The 27,978-nt window shown below is 48.3% G+C and overlaps 1 protein-coding gene across 1 annotated transcript in view; it reads left to right on the top strand.

The window, feature by feature from the left end:
• The first annotated feature begins 2,957 nt into the window (after nucleotides 1–2,957).
• The window catches only part of LOC126535878 (calcium-activated chloride channel regulator 2-like), a 252,859-nt gene continuing 227,838 nt past the window's right edge, over nucleotides 2,958–27,978 (top strand). Inside the window, exons 1-3 of the mRNA XM_072287019.1 lie at nucleotides 2,958–3,079; nucleotides 5,287–5,321; nucleotides 5,534–5,640. Of these exons, the coding sequence (XP_072143120.1) occupies nucleotides 2,958–3,079; nucleotides 5,287–5,321; nucleotides 5,534–5,640 (264 nt within the window). The remainder of the gene's footprint in view (nucleotides 3,080–5,286; nucleotides 5,322–5,533; nucleotides 5,641–27,978) is intronic.

Here is a 27,978-nt window from a genome sequence, read left to right on the forward strand (position 1 = left end):
GTTGACACGGTGATGTCGATCCGGTACGAAACTTCCTCTGCTCAGTCTCCGTCAAGACACACAGGGACGATTAGACAGCGGAATCCTTCCATTGCACTAACCGACCCTGTTATCGGAAAGAGAAGAATCTGAGTGAAAAGTAACAAGGGATTCATGATGTAGTTGTAGGAGGGCTAGCCGACATGCCCACTAAAGAAATTCAAGCAGGGTCTTCTTGTGCGCGAAGCGCAGGATGAAATAGTAGGGGGCAGTGTTGACATGGTGATGTCGATTAGTTACGAAAGTTCCTCTGCGCAGTCTCCATCAAGACGCAAAGGAACCATTAGGCACCGGGATCCTTGCCTTGCCCTTGGCACCCATGTTGTTGCAAACAAAAGCGTCTGCTTGAAAAGTAGCAAGGGATTCATGATCAACTTGACCAACGGCTTGTCGACGTGCTAAATAAAATAATTCAAGCGCCGGCTTCTTGTACTGTATGGAGCGGACGATGACGTAGAAGGGGGTGTAGAAGGGGGCAGTGTTGACAGCGTGATGTTGATCTGGTATGAAAGTTCTTCTGTGTAGTCTCCTTGAAGACGCACAGTGTCAATTAGACAGCGGAATCCTACCGTTGCACAGGCCGTCCTTGTCGTTGCAAACAACCATCTGCGGGAAGAGAAGCTAGGCGTTCTTGATGAGCTTGACCAACGTCCAGCCGACGTGCCCACTAAGGAAATTCAAGCGCGGGCTTCGGTTGTAAGGAGCGGTCGATGACGTAGAAAGAGGCGGTGTCGACGCGGTGATGTCGGTCCGGGGAGAAAGTTCCCCTGCGTAGTCTGCGTCAAGACGCACAGGGATGATTAGACAGCATAATCTTTCCATTGCGCTGGCCGCCCATGTAGCTGCAAGCAGAAGAATCGGCGTGAAGAGTAGCAACCAGATCTTGATCTTCACCAACGGCCATCCGACGTGCTCACTAAAGAAATTTAAACGCGGGCTTCGTCTTTTGTACGGAGCGGCCGATGAAGTAGAGTAGAAGGGGACAGTGTTGACATGGTGATGTCGACGCCATATGAAAGCTCCTGCGCGCAGTCTCCGTCAAGACGCACAGGGACAATTAGACACCGGAATCTTTTCGTCGCACTGGCCGTCCATGTCATCGCAAACAGAAGCATCTGCGTGAAGAGTAGCAAGGGATTCAGGATGAACTTGACCGGCGGCCAGACGACGAGCTCACTAAAGATATTCAAGCAAGGGCTTCTTGTGCGCGAAGGGGACGATGAAATAGTAGGGGGCACTGCCGACATGGTGATGTCGATCAGTTACGAAAGTTCCTCTGCGCAGTCCCCGTCAAGACGCAAAGGAGCCATTAGACACCGGGATCGTTCACTTGCACTGGGCATCCATGTGGTCGCAAACAAAAGCATCTGTTTGAAAAGTGCCAAAAGGTTCAAGATCAACTTGACCGACAGCTTGCCGACGTGCTAACTACAATAATTCAAGCGCGGGCTTCTTGTTTTGCAATGAGTGGACGATGACGTAGAAGGGGGCCGTGTCGACACCGTGATGTCGATCCTGTACGAAAGTTCTTGAATGCAGTCTCCGTGAAGATGCACAGGGACGATTAGACAGCAGAATCTTTCCATTGCGCTTGCCGTCTAAGTCGTTGCAAACAGAAGCATCTGGTGAAACTAGCAAGCGTTTCATGGTGAACTTCACCTACGGCCAGCCGATGTGCCCACCAAAGAAATTCAAGCCCGGGCTTCCTTTTGTACGGAACGGATGACGAAATAGTAGGTGGCAGTGCCGACATGGTGATGTCGATCCGGTACGAAAGTTCCTATTTGCAGTATCCGTGGAGACGCACAGGGACGATTAGGAAGTGTAATCCTTCCGTTGCTAAGGTCGTCCCTGTCGCTGCAAACAGAAGCATCTGCGTGAAGAGTAGGAAGGAGTTCTTGATGACCTTGACCAACGGCCAGCCGACATGTCCACGAAAGAAACTCAAGCGCGGGCTACGTCTAAAGTAAGGAGCAAGCGATGACGTAGAAGGATGCGGTGTGGACGCGGCGATGTCGATCCGTTGCGAAAGTTCCCCTAAGCAGTCTGCGTCAAAACGCAATGGGACGATTAGACAGCAGAATCTTCCCATGGCGCTGGCCGTCCCTGTCACTGCAAACAGAAGCAGCTGCGTGAAGAGTAGGAAGGAGTTATCGATGACCTTGACCAACGGCCAGCCGACATGTCCACGAAAGAAATTCAAGCGCGGGCTTCTTCTAAAGTAAGGAGCAAACGATGAAGTAGAAAGATGCGGTGTGGACACGGCGATGTCGATCCGTTGCGAAGGTTCCCCTACGCGGTCTGCGTCATGACGCAATGGGACGATTAGACAGCAGAATCTGTCCATGGCGCTGGCCGTCCATGTCGTCGCAAATAGAAGCATCTGGTGCAAATTAGCAAGGGATTCATGATGAACTTCACCGACGGCCAGCCGACGTGCCAACTAAAGAAATTCAAGCGCGGGCTTCCTGTTTTGTACGCAGTGGACGATGACGTAGAAGGGGGCGGGGTCGGCAAGCTGATGTCCATCCGGTACGAAGCTTCCTCTGCGTAGTCTCCGTTAAGACGCACAGGAACGACTAGACACTCGGATCCTTCCATTGCACTGGCCGTCCATGTCGTCGCTAATAAAAGCATCTGGTGAAAAGTAGCAAGGGATTCATGGTGAACTTAACCGACGGCCTGCCGACGTGCCCACTAAAGGAATTCAAGCGCGGGCTTCCTCTTCTGTACGCAATGGACGACGACGTAGAAGGGGGCGGGGTCGACAAGCTGATGTCCTTCCGGTACGAAACTTCCTCTGCGTAGTCTCCGTCAAGACGCACAGGAACGATTAGGCACCCGGATCCTTCCATTGCACTGGCCGTCCATGTCGTCGCCAATAGAAGCATCTGGTGAAAATTAGCAAGGGATTCATGATGAACTTCACCGACGGCCAGCCGACGTGCCCACTAAAGGAATTCAAGCGCGGGCTTCCTCTTCTGTACGCAATGGACGACGACGTAGAAGGGGGCGGGGTCGACAAGCTGATGTCCTTCCGGTACGAAACTTCCTCTGCGTAGTCTCCGTCAAGACGCACAGGAACGATTAGGCACCCGGATCCTTCCATTGCACTGGCCGTCCATGTCGTCGCCAATAGAAGCATCTGGTGAAAATTAGCAAGGGATTCATGATGAACTTCACCGACGGCCAGCCGACGTGCCCACTAAAGGAATTCAAGCGCGGGCTTCCTCTTCTGTACGCAATGGACGACGACGCAGAAGGGGGGGGGGGGGTCGACAAGCTGATGTCCATCCGGTACAAAACTTCCTCCGCGTAGTCTCCGTCAATACGCACAGGTACGATTAGACACCGGGATCCTTCCGTTGCACTGGCCGTCCATGTCGTCGGAAACGGAAGCATCTGCGCTAAAGGTAGCAAGGGATTCATTATGAACTTTACCGACGACCAAAATAGTGACCGATGGCCAAATTAGTGGCTTCAGATATGGCAACGATTGCGACAGGAAGGCAGTTCCACTCGTTCGCAGCGCATGGTAAAAATAGTTCAAGAAGGCATTGGTGCAGCTCGCTGGGACACCAACATTGTAGCGATGATGATTCCAGGAAGACACGTATTTTGGACGATGGAACAGATGGTTCTTAATTATTTAGATAGTTACAAACGTATATGTCACGCATGTATAAGGTAAATAACGACGGTGAGAGCTCTAAACCCTGCGGCATTACTGGTGTGAGATGGAATAAAATAACGGAATAAAAAATAAATAATAAGCGAAGCTGGCAAATGTCCCTGAACGACATAGTTGTAAAGCTCACTGCATAGAATACGGTCGTCAACAGAGGCAAATGCCTTTGCTAGATACAAAAAGAGTCCACAGTCCACTTGATTTCAATTGTTTCGTGGAAAAATTTGACAATGTTTCAAAATGTTTTTCTTTTTTTGTACCGCTGCCTGGAATAAAGCCGTACTGTGAAGGAGTTAGAACGTTGTGCTCAAGAACTAGCCTGTTCATTGCATCGAGAACGTGCATTTCCAGTGATTTTGCTAAGAAATAAAGTCCGGGTATTAGGCGGTAGTTTCCTTGTTTTCACGCAGTGCCGCTTTTAAATAGGGGAAAACACTTGCTCGTTTCATGTGATCAGGTAGAATACATGTTTCTAGGATGCTGTAAAAAAGTAGCACTTTCGCCCTTAAAGCGAAAGATGGACTCTGATAGCAAATGAGTACATCACTATGCGAAGTAAGTATAGTAGATTTATTGGCCTGGGAATTTGGAAACATTCGCTTACTAACTGAATGTGCAAGCATGGTGTGAACACAAGCAAGCAAAAATGAACACGTCACGCTCGATGAGCGCGGACACACGTTGTAAAACGCTAGACGCTGGCGTGAGTAAGCGCTGCAGCAGCGAGCGAAATAGTCATGCAGTCTATCGCTTCAACGCAAGAGCGGCGAAAACACAGCGCACACAAAGGTCTGAGCCGCCTGCAGACATTTTTCTAGATTCGGCGCGCGCGTGCGCACTTAAAACCTACACTCTTAAGCAAATGTACACCCGTTGGTTCGTATCTGGCGACACAACAGAAACCGTCATCTGTCTTTCTTGCGTTTCCTTCCTTAAAGCGCTGCACTCGCTACTTTCCTGTCGAGAATGCTTTGTCACGCTGCAAACACGCGTGCAGTTCGTGACTTGGAAGTACCAGGCTCGCAGCCTTAAAGAAAGGAAAATCGGAAGACAGATGACGATTATCATTGTGTGGCAAGACACGACTCGAAGGGTGTAATTTTGTTAAAGAGTGTACACACTTGTAGCCTCACCGCGTACCTCCATATATGGCACACGAGATTGAGCCGCGATCGTCAGTTACGCCTGCGGCTAGTCACGAAATGCGCAGTAGCTGCCGGAGAACAACGCCACCCACTCCATCCTGTCCCCCCACGGCTTTTCACGCGACGGAAGACAGCGCGTTTGCTCGCCGATTTCTTCTTCGCGGGCGCCATATTGAGGCACGATTGCCGGCTTCTTTCGCGTGCTCTCACTCGTGCATACAGCATCCGACGCGCGGTGACGGTGTTGTCGCCCTTGGACTTAACATCACGGCGACGGCGACGGCAAACATGCACTGGGAGTTTCCGTATGACTGCTGTCGCAATAAAAGAAAAAAAAAGCGGCCCAGCTATAGCACATTGATCTTACGTCTTATATCTTCAGCTGATGTTCTTTCTAAAATAAACCTTGACCAGGGCTTTCTTTCAAGAACAACAACAGTTGCAGACGGGTAAGTCTATGGCGGTGCGTCTGAAAGCTGGTGTATTCGTAACGCACTCACAGAAGCAGGTTACGGGCGATGCGCCGCATGTAGAAGCTGTCGCTGAGAATTACCATGATGCGGTAACAAATGCGACACGCGAAACAGTTGCATCCATGTAGAGGCGGCTAATTTAGTGTCGAACAAGTGACGCTATGTGGGTGCTCTATCGCTCTGCGCAGATTACCTGGTAGTGCACGAGTGGGCTCACCTGCGGTACGGAGTCTTCGACGAGTTCGGCTCCCCCAAGGACCCACTGTATCCGGCTGTCTACATGCGGGGAAGCCAGGTGAGAAGGCATAGCTTCTTTGCGAAACGCACTGAATGCGTCAATGCTGCGAATTATATGCCTATCATAACGCGAACCTAGTATTAAAATTCTGATATCTTGTGGAAAGCGCCACCTGCACGTTCTTCTAGCGGGGCAAATATAGAAATTGAAAGCTAAAACACAATAGACGAATGCGCTAGCATGATTTGTTAGAAACGTTTTACTCTGTTCGTGTCTTTATTTGATTTAGTCTCATCAAGCGGCGTCATCGAAGCTCAATGAAAAAAATTCTTAAAGGGTCACTATAGAGAAATATTAAACTAGTATACTCTGATAAAACAGACTTCGAGAACTCTATTTTTGCTCATTTCGCGATATATGTCTATTATTCGTGAACAAAATTAACACCCAAGTCTCATTTTAATCCTTGCTACGAAACCCCAGCGACTGTACGTCTGTGTGAGGTCACAGATATCAAAGCTTTATTTTTCTTTCATTCCTTTTTTCGTATCTGTTTGTGCAAATTTCTAAATTCAAATTAATTTACCAGACAATACGCTAAATAAAAGCGGTGAGAACGGCTTGACGGGGCCCAGGTGACCGTTACAGGGCAGCGTGGGTCGACATTATAAATACGCCATGACAAAGGTAAAATGAACACAAGCAGGTTACAATACATAATATAAGACATTCATAAATCACCCACGCGCACATATATTTCCAACGAACCAGGAAATGTATATACAAATTACACGTACAACATATATACAAGTCGCGCAAGAACACTGACCATGTAGAAAAAGTTATGAATAATTTGCAAACAGGTAGCCGTTATCATTTAGAGACACCTAAGCCTTTTCTAGCACACAATGGAACAAATGTATGACCGTAACTGTCTTTTACTTCAACTGGTTGTATTTTCATACGGGCTTAGCGTTGCTGGGAAGCTGTATGCCAAAGTTGCAAGTTGTACGAAACCCAGCTACGACTATGTATGGGTGCTTTTTGTAGGGCACTCTATTAATACGATGCTCTAGACACGAGAAGGCTGTAAAGAAATTTATTTCTTCTCTGTTGCAAAAGTAGAGTGTGTTCAACAAACGATATGGGTATATGTTGTGGACCCGTATGACATTGAACCCTACAACGCTTTGCAGGTGTTTACCTAACCCATTGTGTTTCCGATATAACGGATAATCTTTTTGGTATTGAACAAGAGTTTCAAATATGTTTGTTTTTGTTGTTGTGCCCCGTATCAACGTACAAATGTTTAAATGTAAGAGAAACAATGCGATATACACGTGATGTTTGGCCATGAGCGGCAGCAGATTACGGCAGCGAGACACGACTGCTGTTACAGATAAGATTTTCATACACAGGCAGTTAACGTGGGCATCCTAAGTTAACTTCGATGAAAAGTAAGCCCCAAGTATTTTATGCGTATCAAGAATATCAACTGGATGCGAATCAAGTGTTAAAGCCTGGTGATATGACTGATATATTTTTAGCACGAAATATAATAGCCTTAGTTTTATTTATATTGAGGTTAAGTGGATCCGTTCTTGACCACCAGGGAATTTCCGAAAGCACGTTAGATTTGAGTATTAAATAATTTAAGCTCATATCATAAACAAGCATTGTTGAATCGTCTCCTTATATTCTGTACTTAACTGTTGTGCCTATGTTCACGATACCATTGATGTAAACATTGAACATTAGGGGGCCAGGAATACTCCCTTGCGGTACACGGCAGGTGAGAGGCAAGGACCACGAGCCACATTTGTTTTGTGCATACTCTCGCATCTATTTTGAAGGTAAGGTTGAAGCATACGTATGCAAATACCACAAATGTCATATGAATCTAGTTTGTGCAAAAGAATAATATGGTCAAGAGAATCAAATACTTTGCTGAAGTCAAAAATATACCCAGTGTGCGTTTGCTTTCTTTCTTCATTGTGATGAACTGCGGCTTCTTTCAACGTCAGCAATGCAGTTTTAGCAGAGCTGCCACTTCGAAAGCGCAATTGTGCATCTGTTAGACGATGAAATTTATTAAAAAAGTGCGTTATTCGAAAAAATATAATTATTTCGAGGCTCTTCACGAAGAATGGAACTAGGTTTGTAATTTCTATGATACAATTTCCTCTAAAAATTACTGATACTTCTGTCTTCATAGCTTCTGGAAAAATTCCAGATTTGGTAACTAGGTTAAAGATATGCATAACTTCTGTTGGCTGGTGTTTTACGCTTCATGTTCATTAAGTGTAAAACATGCTTTATTGGAAGAATATGCAAATTATCTACATCGACTGATTTATTATTATTTAATTAAGGACATAACAGTGTGATGGACTTCCTTTTTATCACTTGGCTCAAGAAAGGTGGGCTGCTTCTCTTTACCGTATCTGCGAAACAAACCTACATGTTCATTACATGGAGTGACTGCATTTACGAAGTGGTTGTTCAAGTGATTTTCGAGTGATGTGGCGGTTAAATAGCGACCGCAAGGGATTGCAGGCAGGGCTTTTTTTTTGCGCCCTACTATATTATTAGTGAGCATCCATGCAGCGTTAGGTTGTTGTCGACTGGCATTGCAAAACAGACAGCGATAGTACGCTTCTTTAGCACCTCTATGTTCAGCATTTATTTGATTTACAAGTTTTTAAAATTCTTTTATCACTTCCATAGAGCGTCTGCGCAAGAGTGAATGGTGACAGACTTTTTTACTTTTTATCGTGCCGAGATGCTCACGTGTGACGCAAGGTGTTCTGATCATTTTTGCTGTTGGAAATGCGTTGAAAGGAACATGTTTTGCGTAAATACGAATAAAAAGTTTCGTTTCGTTAAGTCGTCATAAGCATCATTTGTAGTTTTCGTTTAGTTTAGAGATGACCAGCTTTGATTCATTACGCCAACTTTGAATTATTCAATACTCTGAGTTGTAACTTGTTGAATAATGACCAACGCCTGTGAATTTTATGCTAATGGTTATGGTAATTTAAATAGACAGGACAGTGGTCACTAATTACAGATATGATAATACCTGTGCTGTAGATTATGGTCCGAATATTTGTCGCACTAAGGCCTAGTGCCGATGCTGTGAATTATTTTATACAAGTTGGTGTAGTAATTAGGTTAGTAAATTCAGTGGAATGTAACAGGGTGTTTCCATAAGGTGTGGCATTGGTTTATTCCATCACATTAATGTTGAAGCCCCCTTCAGAAACTAGGAGTACGTAGCTATTGCAAACGTATTCCAAAAACGTTTCATAGAAGAGCCAGACACAGGCAGTACTTCGACTTGGTGGTCGATAAAGTACAGAAATCAACTCATGCTTTCATCAAGTTGTTAGCATTTCATAATCATCAGTTATTACGGCTAATTGAGGGACGACATGTCAATAGCCGGGCAAAGGAGCAAGAGTTCGGGATCGCCAGTCGGCCTATAGAGTCGGTGAAGGAGTACGTTTACCTAGGTCAATTAATCACAGGGAACCCCGATCATGAGAAGGAAATTCACGGAAGATTAAAAAATGTGTTGCATCGCATACGGCAGACATTGCCAGCTCTTGACTGGAGGCTTACCATTATCATTGAAAAGGAAGGTGTACACTCAGTGCATTTTACCAGTGCTGACATATGCGGCAGAGATTTGGCGACTGACAAAGCTTGAGAACAAGTTAAGGACCTAGTAAAGAGCGATGGAACGAAGATTGCTAGGCATAACATTAAGAGACAGAAAGAGAGCGCTTTGGATCACAGAGCACACGGGAATAGACGATATTCTAATTGACATCAAGAGAAAAAAAAATGGAGCTGCGCAGGTCATGTAATGCACAGGTTAGATAACCGTTGGACCATTAGCGCTACAGAATGGGTGCCAAGAGAAGGGAAGCGCAATCGAGGCCGACAGAATACTAGGTGGAGCGTTGAAATTAGGAAAGCCGCAGGCGCTAGTTGGAATCGGTTGGCGCAGGACAGGGGCAATTCGAGATCGCAGGGAGATGCCTTGGTCCTGCAGTGGACATAAAACAGGCTGATGGTGATGATTATGATGATGATGATGATGACAATTCTTTTTTACCAAAAGAGCCAGTGCCACACTCCTGTATGGTTTGTTTGAATGAGTAAGGGAAAATGCGCTGTACGTGTCGAAATTAAAGACCTGATCACTATTTCGGCCCCAAATTTCAGTCAAAATAATATCGCTGAATGTTAATTAAAATTCTTCAAGAAGAACTGCGACATCGTCTTTCTTCTGGTTCAGTGGTCTTGTATTGACATGTAGCACAAAACCACCTGTTGGGTCACGTGAGCTGGGAAAAGGCATGCGTGACACACTGCAAAGGCAAGCTCCCGATATTCTATTTCAGAAAGAAATGTAAAGCGACATGAAATATAAGCAAGCATGGTACTCTTTAGCAACTTACGCTGGCGAAGAAGTGGCCTAGCTGCCTTGCAAATATCTTATTGATGTCGCGCTCGCTTGGTATGTGCACAGCAGGTGTTGCGTCGGACTAACATATATATTTCCGTTAGAAGAGTGCACTTATGCCCACTTTATTTCATGTTTATTTTTCACCGCAACTGCTAGCAACCTTTTCTGTTACGGGTAAAGGTTCTTATTAACCTACACTGGTGGTCAAAAAGGATGTTGAGCTGCGTATATGCCCGTGTCCGCATTGGTAAGGGACGCTTTTTTGGCTTGCTTCAGTACGCTGTGGTGCTTTGTAAGAGACTTGAATAACACTGTGACTTTTATTCTCCATTCTACTTACTACACGGTGACATGTCATCTCTGGCAATTTGCTCACCGATGGCTGTACCAAGGTCCCCCAGCAGGACAATGATATATTTATTTTATTGCGAAGCAATACTACTTTAGGTCGCACTTCAGCCCGTTCCGTGCCGAGGCGGTGGTAGGCACCACTGACTTTTAGCGTGACCTCGCTGCGTGACGTCACACCACGTGACCTAGAGTGACGTCACACCAGCTGTGTAAAAACGGGGCCCCATCTCACGCCGTCGCGAGGCGAGGCGGTAGCCACCAACGGATGGCCTAACTCCCGCGCCTCTCACCAGGGGCGCTACGGTTGGTGTGACGTCGCACCAGCTGTGTAAAAACGGGGCCCCATCTCACGCCGTCGCTCGGCGAGGCGTTAGCCACCAACGGGGGCCTAACTCCCGCTCCTCTCACCAGGGGCGCTACGGTCAGAGTGACCGGTGTGTTTGTCGGCATACACGGATTCGACGGATGACTGCCTCTTAGATGATTCACTGTAAGCCGTAACACTAGCATAACCCAAGACTACCACCAGCTATACTACCAGCTGATCCGAGAACAACACACTATTGCTTCGCAATCACCAGGCTTAACCAAGCTAAGCCACGGCCGCTTTTTATTCTTATGTAATGAAATCTTGAACAGCGCTCAGTGATTGAAACGCGTTACTCGGACAATATAGCGCCCGGTCATTTTTATGCCACCGGTGAGCACTGGGTGGTCGCTGAGGGGGCCAACTGCGACAAAATGCATCAGAATGACACTCGTTTGGTGTGACACAGAAGTGAATCAGCTCAATGTGCTTAGCGTCAAACGGTGGCGCAAAAGAAGTGCCAGCCGCCATGCTGTCTGTGCATCGTGTTTCAGTCGCTAAGCACTGTACCTCCAAATTCGTATTCCTAGAGTATTGCTCACAGATAGTAACTCGATGTTCTAGATCATTCAAAGAGCTTTTAGGATGGTGTTTTCTAGGCGCAGATAAGCATTTTCAGTTTACATCTCAGCATTTCTCGTGACAGCTTTGTCCAGCTATTTTTTAAAGTCCTCATAACATAACATAACTTAAGGTCCTCATCATCATCAGCAGCAACCTTTTTTGTCCACTGCAGTACGAAGGCCTCTCCCGGCGATCTCCAATTACCCCTGTCCTACGCCAACCTATTCCAACTAGCGCTCGCGAATTTCCTAATTTCATCGCTCCACCTGGTCTTCTGTCGGCCTCGATTGCGGGTCCCTTCTCTTGGTACCCATTCTGTAGCCCTAATAGTCCAACGTCCAGCTCCATTTTTCTTTCTCTTGATGTCAATTAGAATATCGTCTGTACCCGTTTGCTCTCTGATCCAAACCACTCTCTTTCGGTGTTTTAGCGTTATGCCTAGCAATCTTCGTTGCATCCCTCTTTGCGCGGTCCTTAAATTGTTCTCAAGCTTCTTTGCCACTCTCCAAGCCTGTGCCCCTTACGTCCGCACTGATAAAATGCACTGGTACGTCAGCACTGATAAATGCACTGATAAAATGGTCGGGTATGCCGAAGTAAGAGTAGTACGCATAAAAACTTGCTATGGTCAGCGTCCTTGAACATGCAATATAGTCCACCTTTACCTAGAAAAGAAACACTGTGACCCAACAGATGCCATCAAAATTGACGGTGTCACGGTGAGCGGGTGCAGTAAATTGAAGTCATCACCTGGATTTCCTTTTTGCCTGTTTTCTGGCTTCCCAGTATCGTCTTTCAGTAAGAGTGGGGTTTTGTTTGGGGGGGTTGGGGGGGGATGGGGGGGTCAAGGTGCATCACATGCCACATAAACGCCTTCAGAAAATAGGCGTTGACCACGAAACATCACGTGGTTTTTGACACGTCATCGCATTAAAAACGCAGTAGGTCCCTCAACAAGTGTCTTCAAATGAGGGACAACCTTTACCAAGAGCTTGGGAAAATACTGAGCCTCAGGACACGCCCCAAAGCGCTAATCGCCGATATAGAAAAACGCGTTCCTGCAGATGTCAATATGGGAGAAGACAGAGGTTCCTCCCCGTTCTTGTGGTTTGCCGAAGGCAACTTAATGGCTACTTCGCTCCGAGAATGGAGTATGCCGCGTGTTCCCTTTGGAGCTACGCAGAGCGCATTTCTGCTCACAGCGATTAAACTTTACCATGTGAAGGGAGCATAAGGTCAAAGCACAAACTGTGAACAAACTGACCGACTCGTTTTACCTAGACGACTTAGTCACAGGTGGAGAAACGTAAAAGTAGGCAAGAAAATTTTTTTTTGAAGTGCAAAAAGTTATGAAAACGTTGGGTGTAGTCCTACGCATATTGACCACAAACTGCGCCAACCAAATAGTTGCATTGGAGCACCAGAAGGAATCTGCCAGTCAAGAAATTATGGTCCTGCATGAGAAGTCGGTAAAAGTTCTCGGCGTTGTTTGGAATCGTACAAAGGATGGATTCAATTTTTCTGTTGAGAGCCTGTTAGAGTTCTTGAAAGATAACCTAAACACTAAACGGTTTATTTTACAAGCGACATCGAGAATATTCGATCGACTCGGTCTCGTTGGACTATACACGAGTGCCATAGATATATTGTTCCTGAGATTCTCGACGCCAGCAATAAGCTTGGACGAGAAACTTACCCAATGACCTTCGAGAATAATAGAAATGTTGGGTACGGCAGCTTCCGCAACTGCATCAAATTGCAGTTCCTCTTTACCTTGGCGGAGGAAGCAAGTTTACAAGTGAGATGCACTTGCATGTCTATTGCGACGCCAGGCCCACTGCGTACGGAACGGCGATTTACGCGGTTACAGCCAGAGATGAAGGACCCATGCTGCTCATCTCTAAGGGACGTCTGGCTCCTATAAAAATACCAACCCCGCTTGCAGCCTGTAGGTCCATTGGTTGGTGCAAGCTGTAGGCTTCTGACGTACGTGAAGACTTCCTCAAATAACATTCGTATTGAGTACCCTATGCGGCCTGACTTTACTATTGTATTGTCCTGGATACGAGGAGACTGCAGAACATAGGAAATGTTTCTGCCTGATCGTATCACGCAAATTAAGTGCAAAGCAGGACCATAGCGGTGGAGATATTGCCCAGGATTGGAGAATTCATTTGATTTGCTAACGAGGGGAGTGACATTAGACAAAGTGTCTTCGTGGTCAAGATGGTGGTATGGTCTTGACATGCTACGCTGATTGATGGACAAGTGGCCTCTCCAACCCATCATTTCGTCAGACTTTGATGACACTCTCAGAAGTGAGATAGCAGTGAGCATTTTAGCAATCTTCAGCACCTATTGCGAATAACAGATTGGGGGTTCAGATTCACGAAGAGTTCTCGACACAAGACAGAAGGGACTGGTCACCTGAAAGCAACATAAATAATTCGGGTCGAGCACTATTGGTTTAAACAGGTCCCAAAAGAACAATTTGTCAACTTTCTCGCTGTACACGTAAAGCAGTGAGTCAGGGGTGTAGCCAGGGGGGGGGGGGTTTATGGGGCTTCAGCCCCCCCCCCCGAAATTTTTTCTTGTTGTCCATGCACCGCCGACGAAAGCAACCCCCGGCGCCGGAAATCATTCTGGATTTTGTCTAGAATGTCTTTTTGACGCTCGAAAAGACATTTAACCGCGAAGATAGCCAACTCGGGCTGGATTTCGCGGCAACGCCCATGCACCGAGAGTCACATAACGTCAAGCAGCCCCATCCGACCACAAAGTTTCAAGGGCGGTTTGATGGTGAGCGGGCTCGCCGCGGTATCTCGCTGAGGCCGCGGAATCTATGGAGCGCATGGATGTCAATTCCGAAAATTTATGGATATAAATCTCATAAACTCTTTATGTAAAAGGTGCATTGACATTTCCAAAGTTGTGCTTTAGATTTTCAATTGCGGAACTTTGTGGGTTTAATTTTGTTATAAACATTTGACGCCAAACGTCCAAACACAAAACGAGACAAGTCAAATCAACACACTAGCCGACAAGTTGACAAAGCACGCAGCGAGGTTCAATGAGACGAAGCGTTGTGGTGGTTCATTTGTGCCGCCATGTCACATAAAAAAATACCAAAATTTTTTTTAACCTACGCCAAAACATCCATGTCAAAACACTAAAGCCAGCCAAGGTAACTACGTTCTTATTTATTTTTTCTACTTTGACTTTTATTCGCGAGGACACACTGAGCCTCTTCAATTTTTTATTTTTTTTTTTTTGTTCTCGATACCATATACCCGCGGGCTGCCAGAGCCAGCCAGAGCGTATACGTTTTTCTCGCGTGGCCCCGACCACCGCGCGGCGCACTTCGGTGCGCGTTCGGTTTTCTCCGGCCGAGTGGATTTTCACCTGGCAGAGTTTTGTACATTTTCTGGCTAGCAGACGACAAAAAGAAACAATGGTCGCTCGCCACCATAACTGTGGGGACTGGACGGATTGCACCGCATTCGCTTTTGCAGAACTTCTCCGGAAAGTCTTGTCTCGCCGGTGTAGGATACCGAGCAGTATGCCTATGGTTGGTTCTCAGTGGACCAAGCGTCTCATGTTTTATTCGATATTTCTTGTGTAGCCACATTAGGTGCCCAAAGTAGGCATTCGATTGTGACCAACCTACTTTCCTATGCGTTTTTTCATTTCGGTGCCCCCGCCCCACACAAGAAAAAAAAATACATTGTTGCGGCGCAGCGAATTGTCGCATGGTGAAAGTTCGATTTTCTTACTTCTTCTTTTGTGGAACGTAATGAGCCACGGGACGCTTCAGTTGAAAGTACTCTTACTATATTATTGCGATAGCAATTATATGGACACTCCAGGCGCATTCCTGCCGTCGCCGTCGCCCTCATGTTACGTATAAAGTCCAAGGGTGATAACATCGTGACCGCGTGCCGCATGCTGTATGTGCGAGTGAAAGCGTAGGGGGGGGGAGGGGGTTGGAATGGCTGAGCCGACGATGGTGGCTCAGTCGTGTCTGCGCAAAGGAGAAAAGCGAGGAGCAAGCGCGCCGCCTTCCGTTGCGCGCGATACATCGGGGGGAGTGGATGGAATTGGAGCGGTATCTAGGATTCTGTGAACCTGTGATCGCGCAACATGTTTATTTGCCTTGTTTGACGCATTATATACAGCGACTTTTTCTTAGATACGTAGATTTATTGGAGACTTATACGTATATTTAAACATCTTGTTGCGAGGTTTCGTGTATACTTGCAGTGAACTTTGTTTCCTGTCACAGTTTTTGCCCTTTATAAAGCTGTATCTGCGCATTTGTATATCCCATTGTATCTTCGCATTTCTAATGCACGAGTGCGAGTCGCAATAATGGTTCGGTTCATTAACTGCGAGGCATGCGTGTAGCACAGTGGCATCTCTCATTTACAAAAGTGGTACGTATGTCTGAGGATAAATGTTCTTTAATGCTCTCATACACTAGGCTGAACATGGTTGCCTGACATAATGGAAACCCCGAGAGCTGAACAGCGTGGTGTGGCGAATTTTTTGACAGCTAAAGGTGTTTCCCAAAAAGAAATTAATCGCCGTATGGCTGCCGTGTACGTTGAACATTCCATTTCATTGGCCACTGTAAAGCGTGGGAGCAAACGGTTCAAAGAAGAATGGGAAAGTTGCAAAGACATTCCAAGACCGGGCCAAAGCCATCGTGCAATCACATCCCGCACAATTTCAAAGGTTGATGAGCTGATGAGACAAGAATGGAGGACAAGCATCGATGAACTGGCAGAGCGTGTGAAAATCAGTCACGGCTCGGTTCACGCCATAATTCATGAGCACCTCGGTTATCGGCTCTTGTGTGCGTAATTGATGCCCAAGATTTTGATCCAACGCCAGAAGACGGAGAAGTTTGGCGCTGCTTTGACTGATCTGATTCGGTATCACCATGAGGATGACGATGTCTTGTTTGCTATTATGATTGGGGACGAAGCATGGTGCCACTACTACGAGTCTGAAACACGACGGCAAAGCGTACAGTGGAAACATTCGAATTTACCACGGCCATAGAACGCAATGGCCGTCATTTTCGCCGGAAAGGGGTTGTTGGCTTTTTTCTCGATCGTCAGGGGCCATTACTGATAGAATTTGCTCAATCTCGAAAGACTATCAATTGTTTCCGAGATTGTGAAACGCCGGAACCACTGCGTGTCGCAATCAAGAACAAATACGTGGAAAATTGACGAATCGGGTCATCTTGTCCCACGATAATGCCCGTCCCCACGTCGCTGATGTGGTTAATACAAACCTGGCAAAGTTCAAGTGGGAAACCCTGCAACATCCGTCATACAGCTCGGACCTATCCCCTGTGAATTCCACATTTTGGGGCAACCGAAGTACAGCTCAACGGAATTAGATTCGTGCCGGACAATGACGTGAAAGAGTCAGTTACAGACTTTTTGAAGTAACAACCTAAGGAGTTTCATGGGACGGGAATCATGCGACTCCTTAGTCAATGGGGCAAATGCCTAAATTCTCATGAAGACTACTTTTTAATAAAGTACCCCGTTTGTCCTATAATCGCATTAGCTCACATTCATTTGACTAGCCCTAGTATAGCTTGCTGAACTCCTGCTTTCTATACGTGCTCTCTGCTGAGACTATAATTTCGGTGCAATTACTCACCATTCACGACCGGTGACAGCTGCTCCTGCGTAATACATTGGAACAAATGACAGCGTCATGGAGATTTTTCACTGGCCATTGCATATATACAAGAATGTAAACACGGTTCTTGAATGACTAAGTTTCGTTAACATATTTGTCCTCAACTTGTTCATTTCATGGCCTTCTCATTTTTTATATCAGCGGTATGCGCTGCTTTCCTGGTTTCGAACTGATATAGTTCTAAAGATCGTGTGATATTTTATTTGCTTATTAAATAGACAAAACGTGGAACCATTATTATCAGTTACTTTGGGCACAATTTTTTGCACACACGAAAATATTCTTTTATAAAAAAATACACATTTTACTTGTTTGGATAGTGCGTAGCGTTCAAGAATTCGTTTACAGCATTTTGACAATGGTAATACAGTTATTTTTCATGTATTTGATCCCTCGACAAATTGCTTAAGAGGAAGCTTTAGCTGGGGCCCAATCCGACGCGGCCTATTCAAATACATGTAAAACGCAGAAACGCTTTCCTAAGATAATACTGCTAATCGCTTTTAATGAAATTTGTTGCATTTGAGAGAGAAGGTAAATTTTAGTGTCTGTTGGAAACGGAATTTCGATTTACGGCCTGAATTTTGTGCAAATATTTTGAAAATTTTGAAATTTCGAAAATATAGAAGCACGACGTTTACAAAATAATAACTATGTACCAAGAACAGATATCTAGGTTCTGTAATGGGCAACAATTAGGAAAGTGAATGCGGACAAATTTGGTGTGTCAATTTGTATCTTGCGTGAATTTGTTAGGCTGTGTACAAAGGTTCCGCAAAAGTCGTATTTCCATAATACTAATTTTTTTTAAGATTCATGTTTAACATATCTATTTTCGCCGCTGTAGATGTACTATTAGATGCAATTCACAGAATTGTGCTATCATTTTTCATTGTTGAGTTACTGAGTTTTAAACTTGATAGTTCTGTTTTCGAAAAATTTACAATTTTGGCCAATTTCTAATAAAGAATTGACCGCCTAAATGAAAAATTCGAAACCAACAGTCACTAGAATTTAAGCGCTTCTTTTAAATTCAACAAACATTGTCAAGTTTGATGCAGTTGTTGCGAGGAAAAACGAATTACCCTTCTACATGTATTTAAATAGCAGCACCCAAGCTAAAGCTTCCTCTTAAGGAGGAGGCCGAGCTGCAAGATGAGCCCCCCCCCCCGAACGAAATTTCTGGCTACGCCACTGCAGTGAGCTACTTGTCACGTATTTAGCGCTAAGCTTATTATGTGCTCTTGTGCTTGGTTCCGATACATTGTTGTGTTTACATTGCGAAATTATGTACTTCGTTTCCATGCATTTCCTTTATTGTTACATTTGTTCCCAATTTCCAAAACCCAACAAATGTAAGTTCACTCGGCTAAGACCCCCAACTCGGGGTCGCAGTATATCTATATATATGTGTATATATATATATATATATATATATATATATATATATATATATATATATATATATATATATATATATATATATATATATATATATATATACAGTGAAGCAGACGCGCGTATGAAGTGGTTTATTGACGTTTCGGCCGGGGTCCGGCCTTCATCACAATACATTGCATGGTGTCAGTACAGTTAATATACATGTGCCTATCAACCAAATGAAGATACGCTTACATGAAAAACGAATAAAATTGGCGAACAAAATGCATCCGAATCGTTCAAAGGATAGCTGACACATGTATAGACCGATGGCGATTGCAAACATATCATCTAAAATACAAAACATAAAAACGCACTGAAATGAATTGTATAAGAACCAATCGCCACGTGGCAACAAAACGACAATATGTGCTCAATATGTGCTATGTTATCAAGCAAACACAGACACAGAAAAAGGGGTATAGCGACGCAATCGCCATCGGTCTATACACGTGTCAGCTATCCTTTGAACGATTCAGATGCATTTTGTTCGCCCATGTTATTCGTTTTTCATGTAAGCGTATCTTCATTTGGTTGATAGGCACATGTATATTGTTACGTAAGATGACGCATATGAAAAACTATATACAACTATATTTACAACGTAATACGCCGCGCTTGGCCAAGAGCCAACAGCCCGCGCTAGCTTCCAATCGTCGTCGTCGTCTTCTTACTGCTCGCTTCTTCGTCATTGGAAATACTATACCGTAGCACTACCCCCGGCGGCAAAAGCGCCGTCCCGGAGCGACTAAAGGCTGGACTCGGAAGCACTGTAGTAGGCCTTGAGCCTACTGACGTGCACTACATCACGAGATGCCAGAGTAGATGACGAGGTTGAGCTCACAGGAGCAATTTCGTACGTCACAGGCGTCACCTGGCGCAGAACGCGGTAGGGCCCTGTGTATCGCGAAAGGAGCTTTTCTGAAAGTCCGACGTGACGAGAGGGCGACCACAGGAGCACGAGCGCACTAGGCGAAAACTGTACGTCACGGTGGCGGGTGTTGTACTGATGCAGCTGAGTGGTTTGCGAGTCGTTCAGTCGAGCATGGGCAAGCTGGTGTGCATGGTCGGCGAGGGCGATGGCGTCGCGCGCATACTCGCTTGTCGAGATCGCAGGAGGAGGAAGGGCCGTGTCAAGGGGCAAGGTCGGTTCGCGACCGTAGAGTAGATAAAATGGAGAAAATCCGGCCGTGTCGTGCCGGGAAGAATTATAAGCAAATGTGACGTAAGGCAGGGCAATGTCCCAGTCGTGGTGGTCCTTGGAAACGTACTTGGCCAGCATATCGTTAAGAGTACGGTTTAACCGCTCTGTCAGGCCATTGGTTTGAGGGTGGTATGAGGTAGTCAGCTTGTGTTTAATGGAGCAGGAACGCACAATGTCGGCGATAACTTTGGAGAGGAAGTTACGACCACCGTCAGTAAGCAGCTGTCGCGGGGCGCCATGAAGTAAGATAATGTCACGCAAGAGAAAGTCCGCGACGTCAGTGGCGTAACTGGTAGGGAGAGCCCGCGTGATAGCGTATCGGGTGGCGTAATCAGTTGCGACGGCTACCCATTTGTTCCCAGAGGATGACGTGGGAAAGGGACCTAGGAGGTCTAATCCAACACGAAAGAACGGTTCCACAGGGACGGTGATCGGCTGGAGATGACCGGAAGGTAGCACCTGAGGTGTTTTCCGACGTTGGCAGGTATCACAGGCAGAAACATAGCGTCGGACGGAGCGAGCGAGACCAGGCCAATAGAAGCGGCGGCGGACGCGGTCGTACGTGCGGGTTACCCCAAGATGTCCTGCAGTGGGTGCGTCATGCATCTCAAAGAGCACAGTTTGTCGTAGATGTTTTGGCACGACAAGAAGAAGATCAGATCCGTCAGGGCGGAAGTTCCTTCGGTACAGAATATTGCCCTGGAGGACATATTGGTGAACGGACGCGTCGGTAGGTGTAGAGCGCAGACGCTCGATGAGTACTCGCAGTGATAGGTCTCGGTTCTGCTCACCGGCGATGTTAGCGAGGGCAGACACAGAGAAAATTCCGTTGGCGGTACTACTGTCGGCGTCGTCAGGCTCGTCTACCGGGTAACGAGACAGGCAGTCAGCGTCTTTGTGTAGTCGGCCAGATTTGTAGGTGACAGTATACGAATATTCTTGGAGGCGTAAGGCCCAGCGACCAAGTCTTCCTGTAGGATCTTTCAGGAAGCACAACCAGCAAAGCGCGTGATGGTCTGTGACAACGGAAAAGGGTCGGCTATATAAGTATGGGCGGAACTTCACAACCGCCCAAACTAGGGCCAGACACTCACGTTCAGTGATGGAATAGTTGCGCTCAGAGGGTGACAGGAGCCTGCTGGCGTAAGCGATAACACGGTCGTTGCCGCGCTGGCGTTGTGCCAGGACTGCGCCAATTCCGTGACCACTGGCATCATTACGGACTTCGGTAGGCGCAGAAGGATCGAAATGGGCCAGAATGGGAGGCGTTGTGAGAAGGTCGATTAGATGCGAGAATGCAGAGGCCTCGATATCGCCCCACTGGAAAGGGGCATTTTTTTTTCAAAAGCTTGGTTAGTGGTCGTGCTTTGGCCGCGAAATTTTTCACGAAACGGCGGAAGTAGGAACAAAGGCCGATGAAGCTGCGCACATCCTTGACACACTTCGGAACAGGGAAGTGCGTAACAGCATGGATCTTGCCTGGGTCCGGTTGCACTCCGTTCGCGTCAACGAGATGCCCAAGGACGGTAATCTGGCGACGGCCGAATTGGCACTTCGATGCGTTCATTTGCAGGCCGGCTCGACGAAAAACGTCCAGGACTGCCGAGAGGCGCTGGTGGTTCGTAGCGAACGTTGGAGAGAATACTATAACGTCGTCCGAGTAGCACAGGCACGTGGACCATTTGAAACCGTGAAGGAGGGAGTCCAGCATGCGTTCAAAAGTGGTAGGAGCGTTACATAGACCGAACGGCATCACTTTGAATTGATAAAGACCGTCGGGTGTTACAAAAGCAGTCTTCTCACGGTCGAGATCGTCCACGGCAATCTGCCAGTAGCCGGAGCGAAGGTCAATAGATGAAAAGTAGCGAGCACCGTGGAGGCAGTAAAGGGCGTCATCAATACGAGGTAGGGGATACACGTCCTTCTTGGTAACCCTGTTAAGGTGCCGATAATCCACGCAAAAGCGCCATGAGCCATCCTTTTTTTTACCAGTACAACAGGTGACGCCCATGAACTACATGACGGTTCTATGATGTTCTTGGCAAGCATTTTACGAAATTATGCGTGAATAACTTGACGCTCAGCCGGTGACACTCGATAGGGGCGGCGATAAATAGGAGGGGCATCGCCGGTATTATTGTGACGTTTAACAGCTGTAGCTTGAGCCAAAGGACGATCGTTAAGTCAAAAATTTCGTGGTAGGAAAACAGAACGCGTTAGAGCTCACGAGCGTGCGCGGACGGCATGTCGGGCGCAATCATTTTCTCTAAGTCGGCAATGGTACAAGTTGCCGACTTCGATGGTAGAGGAGGATCGGCTGAATTATCGTCTACTGCAATAGATGCTATTGAGAGATCCTCGAATGAGCAAAGCTGGGCCAGAGACATCCCGCATGGCAGGACTTGTGTCATCAAGCCAAAATTGACCACTGGCAGGCAGACGCAATTCGCCGTAATAGATGAAACGGTATGAGGTACTGTGATCCCGTGGGTAAGTAGGACGTCTTGCATAGGAGCAGCGATGTAGTGACCGTCGGGCACTGGTGGGGATGACACTAAGTCAACATAAATCAGTGCCGAAGGTGGCAAGCGAACGAAGTCGACGGAACTGAGGCGACTGGGGTGTGGTTCAGCGGGATCCAGAACAGGCAAGTCAAGGCGGAGAGTACTGGCGGAACAGTCGATGAGAGCAGAATGTGCGGAGAGGAAGTCTAAGGCGAGGATGATGTCGTGGGGACAGTGGGCGATGACTGTGAATAGCACGATTGTGGAGCGATCGGCGAAGGAGACACGGGCGCCACACATACCAATTACTGGGGCTGTTCCGCCATCGGCGACACGGACAACAGACGTCGTGGCGGGAGTGATTATTTTCTTCAGGCGGTTTCGAAGGTCAGCGCTCATTATCGACAAATGCGCCCCTTTGTCTATAAGAGCAGATACAGAAACACCGTCGACTTGCACGTCAAGAAGGTTCAGATGAGTGGGCAACGTCAGTGGAGGATTTGGCGGCGTAGGGAGCAATGCAGCGTCACCTCGAGGCGCTGCATCATCTAGTTTTCCGGCTGGGAGCGGCGTCCGAAGGGAGTCGGCGAAAAGGAGCGACGGCGCTGGGGGTAGCGAGATCGTCGTCGTTGGGGCGTAGGTGAACGAGAGTATGGGCGGTGCGTCGCCGGAGAATCAGTGGCGGCATTATCGGAGCGTGCAGCATATGGACGAGAAGGGCCACCTGAGGGACGAGAGTAGGCAGTATAAGCAGACCGGGTCGGGGAAGTCCAGCGACTGCGACAGTGCCGAGAAATGTGCCCGATTCGACGGCAGTGAAAAAAAATGGGCTTGTCATCAGCAGTGCGCCATTCAGATGCGTTGCGGAAACGTGGTGGGTAAGATGATGTGGGACGGGGCGGAATCGAAGAAGCCGGGTGGGTATCAGGGCGATGGGCCGAACAGATGGTGTGAAGACCCATGTTTTCGAACTCCTGGCGGACAACTGCCTGGATCAGGGAAACCGTGACTGCAGGTGCGTTGATGGGGCTGGAGTCGAAGGTAGCCGGATAGGCGGCCTAAATCTCACGCCGGACGATGCTGGTAATATCGCCAGTGTTGTTGGGACGAGGAGCGTCGGCATAGGAAGATGTCGCTGGGGTGTTGGTCAAACGGGCAAACTGCTGGTCGATACGTCGGCTTTTAGCGAGTTCTAGGCGGCGGCACTCCTTTATAACTGGATCGACCGTCGCGACGTTGTTGAATACGAGCAAGTTGAAGGCGTCATCGGCAACGCCTTTGAGGATGTGGGATACCTTGTCTCACTCAGTCATGTGTGCGTCAACTTTGCGGCACAGAGCCAAGACATCTTGAATGTACGTGACATAGGGCTCTGTTGACGTCTGCACACGGCCGGAAAGCGCCTTCTGCGCGGCAAGTTGGTGACCGTAGTGGTTGCCAAACAAGTCTCGCAGCTGTGTCTTATGTGAATCCCAACTGGTGAGCTCATCTTCGTGCGTGCGATACCAAACTCGAGGTGTGCCACCGAGGTAAAAGACTACGTTGGCGAGCATAAAAGTAGGGTCCCACCGGTTATTGCGGCTGACGTGTTCGTATAGGCTGATCCAGTCCTCGACGTCTTCCCCATCTTTGCCCGAGAATACGCCAGGATCACGAGGAGCAGTGAAAGTGATGTAGGTCGTCGAAGTGGCAGCAGGTGTCGGAGCAGGCGGAGTCGAGTTGCCGTCGCCGGGAGCCACGAAGGAAGGCTCGACGTACCGTCCACTGCGAAGCTCCGTGACGAGGTACAGGGAACGTCCACCTCCACCAGATATGTTACGTAAGAAGACGCAGATGAAAAACTATATACAACTATATTTACAACGTAATACGCCGCGCTTGGCCAAGAGGCAACAACCCGCGCTAGCTACCTATCGTCGGCGTCGTCTTCTTACTGCTCGCTTCTTCGTCATTGGAAATGCTATTCCGTAGCAATATTAACTGTACTGACACCATGCAATGTATTCTGATGAAGGCCGGACCCCGGCCGAAACGTCAATAAACCGCTTCATACGCACGTCTGCTTCACTGTGGATATTTACCCGGGCCCAGAACTGCTTTTTTTCTGGTATATAAATATATATATATATATATATATATATATATATATATATATATATATATCGACACGTGTACTTATCTTTATCGGGCGACCACGTTTTGCCGCCTAACAATTGTGGTCCCACAGCGCGGGACGCGCCCGCATGTATCCGAAGTTTCTGGAAAGTTATCGATGCTTCTACCCGGCTGTCTGTTGTCGCCGAACCTTGTGTTATCTGATTTCAGCGCGTGACGCGAATGGTGTAGAACTTTGTGGAAGGCACGCGGGTCCGAACGATTAGTCTGGAACATTCCACGACTGCTGTATAAATGCCGACGCGCTTGACCCGCTGATCAGATTTTTCGACGATCGCCGACTGTGTTCGCCGCTGTCGCCGTTCTTTGAGTGTAGCCTGTTTTGTCGGCACAGGTTCGCCAAATGAAATCTAGTTTTGCCTTTAACAGTATTGCTACTGTGTTCTTAACGTCACCACCACGTGACATCTGGTGAAGGTGCTGGGTTCATGTACCGGACGCCCCCGACAAGCCGTAATCCAAGCCCGGACCGCAAAGACAACACCAGCGCCGTCCCGGAACGTCGAGAAAGCCGCCGTCTTCAACAGCTGCCCCCGGAGCACGGACTTCTACCTGAGAAGACCAAAAAGATTGCGCCCAAGGAAACCCCAATGGCAGCCCCAGCGTCCCCCATCGTGCTGCAGCAGCCCAGGGAGCCTCCGACGTTCCGCGGTTCATCATTCGAGGACCCGGAAACCTGGCTCGAGACGCATGAGAGGGTCGCCGCATTTAACAGCTGAAACTGCGACGACAAACTCCGTCATGTCTATTTCGCATTGGAGGACGCCGCCAGGACGTGGTTCGAGAATCGAGAAGCCACCTTGACGACGCGGGACCTGTTCCGTAGCGGCTTCCTTCAGACATTCGCAAGCGTCGTGCGCCGAGAACGAGCCCAAGCGCTATTAGAAACCCGGCTGCAGCTACCTAATGAGACAACTGCGATCTTCACGGAGGAAATGAGCCGTCTCTTCCGCCACGCAGACCCTGAAATGCCCGAGGAGAAAAAAGTCCGCCTGCTCATGCGTGGTGTGAAGGAGGAACTTTTAGCCGGAATGGTACGAAGCCCGCCGGAGACCGTCGACGAGTTTCTTCGCGAGGCCACCAGCATCGAGAAGACACTCGAGATGCGAAACCGGCAATTCGACCGCCGCACGAACTCGACAAACTACGCCGGAGTTCAGTCACTGGCCATCGACGACCTACGCGAGACTATCGGAGCTATCGTGCGGGAGGAGCTACAAAAGCTGTTCCCATCATCACAGCCTCAAGTGGCTTCGATTGCCGACGCCGTGCGTGAGGAGCTCCAACAACAACTTGGAGTAGACCCTGAATCGCCGCAGCCTCAGCCGCAAGCGATGACCTACGCCGCCGTCGCGCGCCGTCATGGTCCCCCTCCGCGACCGCGCCAGGGCCCTGTCACGCCGCAGTTCCGTTGTCCGCCGCCGCCGCCGCCAGCACGACCACCCGTCGTCCAGCGCACCTACGCGAGGAAGACGGACATTTGGCGAGCTCCTGACCACCGCCCGCTCTGCTACCACTGCGGAGAAGCGGGTCACGTCTACCGCCGATGTCCATACCGGGAGATGGGACTGCGAGGTTTCGCCGGGAATGCTCCGCGCCCGCAGCAAGGTGAACGCCTCCGGGATATCGCCGACTACCTCGCCGCTACTCAGTGGAGCTGTCGACGACCGTCGCGTTCGCCATCACCAGGCCGCTACCTGTCACCGCAGCGCCGACCATACACTGGCCCAGCCCGCGGCCGGTCAGCGAGCCCATATCCGGAACACTAAAAGCAGCAACCGATGGAGGTGCGGTTGCTGTTCGTCGAACTGACGAAGATCCTCCGCCGTCGACGAAGACACCGAAGAAACTACCTCGACGACATAACGACACGCCGCCGTCCCAACGAAATCGGAAAGCCATGACTACACCGACGAAAGACGACTTGACGACGCGACGTTGCAACTTCAGTTCAACACGACGCAGCCGTGATCCGACGCCAAGACCTAACTGTAACGCAAGACAAAGAACCACCGACCTCGACGTGCTTCTCGACGGCCACGCAGTTACCGCCTTAGTAGACACAGGAGCCGATTACTCCGTCATGAGTGGACCCATCGCCGCCCAGTTGAGGAAAGTTAAGACAGCATGGGAAGGCCCTCAAATTCGGACCGCTGGAGGACACCTGATTACGCCGACTGGGATCTGCGCGGCAAGAATTACCGTTCATGACCGGACTTACCCTGCCACCTTCGTTACCCTCCAACAGTGTTCACGAGACGTCATTCTCGGCATGGATTTCCTGAATCAACATGGCGCAGTCATCGACCTGAAGTATAAATCGAAAACGCTGTCGCAAGATCAAGCGATACCGCCGGAGCGCTGTCGTAGTCACCACGCCTTGAGTGTGCTCGAAGATCAAGTGAGCATCCCGCCGCGCTCCAGCATTATTGTTTCCGTCGGCGCCGAAACACCCGCTGACGTAGAAGACGTCATCGAGGGCGACCAACATCTACTGCTCGATCGTGAAATTTGCGTCGCAAGAGGGATCGCAAGACTCCACGGAGGGCAAGTGGAAGTTATGCTAACCAACTTCAGCCAAGGATTCAAGCACATCAAAGAGGGCACGACAATCGCATATATCGAGGAAATTGTGGAAACCAGCAATGCCTTTGTCCTCTCGGATTCAGCCGCATCTACCCCGATGAGCATAGTCCCCGAACCAGAGTTCGACGTGAATCCAAGTCTTCCTATGAGTAAGCAGCAACAGATCAGAAGTCTTCTCCGGCGATACAAAGGCTGCTTTTCGACGTCATCGAGGATTCGACAAACACCAGTTGCAAAACATCGCATAATAGCCGAAGAGAGCGCTCGACCACTCCGCCAGAGCCTTTACCGAGTTTCGACACGAGAACGTGAAGCTATTAGGCAACAAGTTGACGAAATGCTGCTCGACGACATCATCCAGCCGTCGAAAAGCCCGTGGGCCTCTCCTGTAGTCCTGGTGAAGAAAAAGGACGGAACCCTACGCTTCTGCGTCGATTATCGTCGACTGAACAAGATCACGAAGAAGGATGTGTACCCCCTTCCACGGATAGACGACGCATTGGATCGGCTCTGCAACGCTAAATACTTCTCGTCGATGGACCTCAAGTCTGGCTACTGGCAAATAGAAGTCGACGAGAGAGATCGCGAAAAGACTGCCTTCATCACGCCAGACGGCCTCTACGAGTTCAAGGTCATGCCATTCGGAGTGTGCTCGGCGCTTGCAACGTTTCAGAGCGTCATGGACACGGTGTTAGCCTGACTGAAGTAGCAGACGTGCCTTGTTTACTTGGATGACGTCGTTGTCTTCGCTGGAAATTTCGACGATCACCTTAGGCGGCTTGCGACAGTGTTAGAGGCCATTAAGTCATCAGGGCTCACTCTGAAGCCGGAACAGTGCCGCTTCGCTTACGATGAGCTTTTGTTCCTAGGCCACGTCATCAGCAAATCAGGAGTACGCCCCGACCCACAGAAGACAGCTGCCATCGCAAAATTCCCGCAGCCAACCGACAAGAAGGCAGTGCGCAGATTCCTTGGCATGTGTGCCTACTATAGGCGCTTTCTGAAG

This window comes from Dermacentor andersoni, chromosome 3 (assembly GCF_023375885.2).
Source record: "Dermacentor andersoni chromosome 3, qqDerAnde1_hic_scaffold, whole genome shotgun sequence".
NCBI lineage: Eukaryota > Metazoa > Arthropoda > Arachnida > Ixodida > Ixodidae > Dermacentor > Dermacentor andersoni.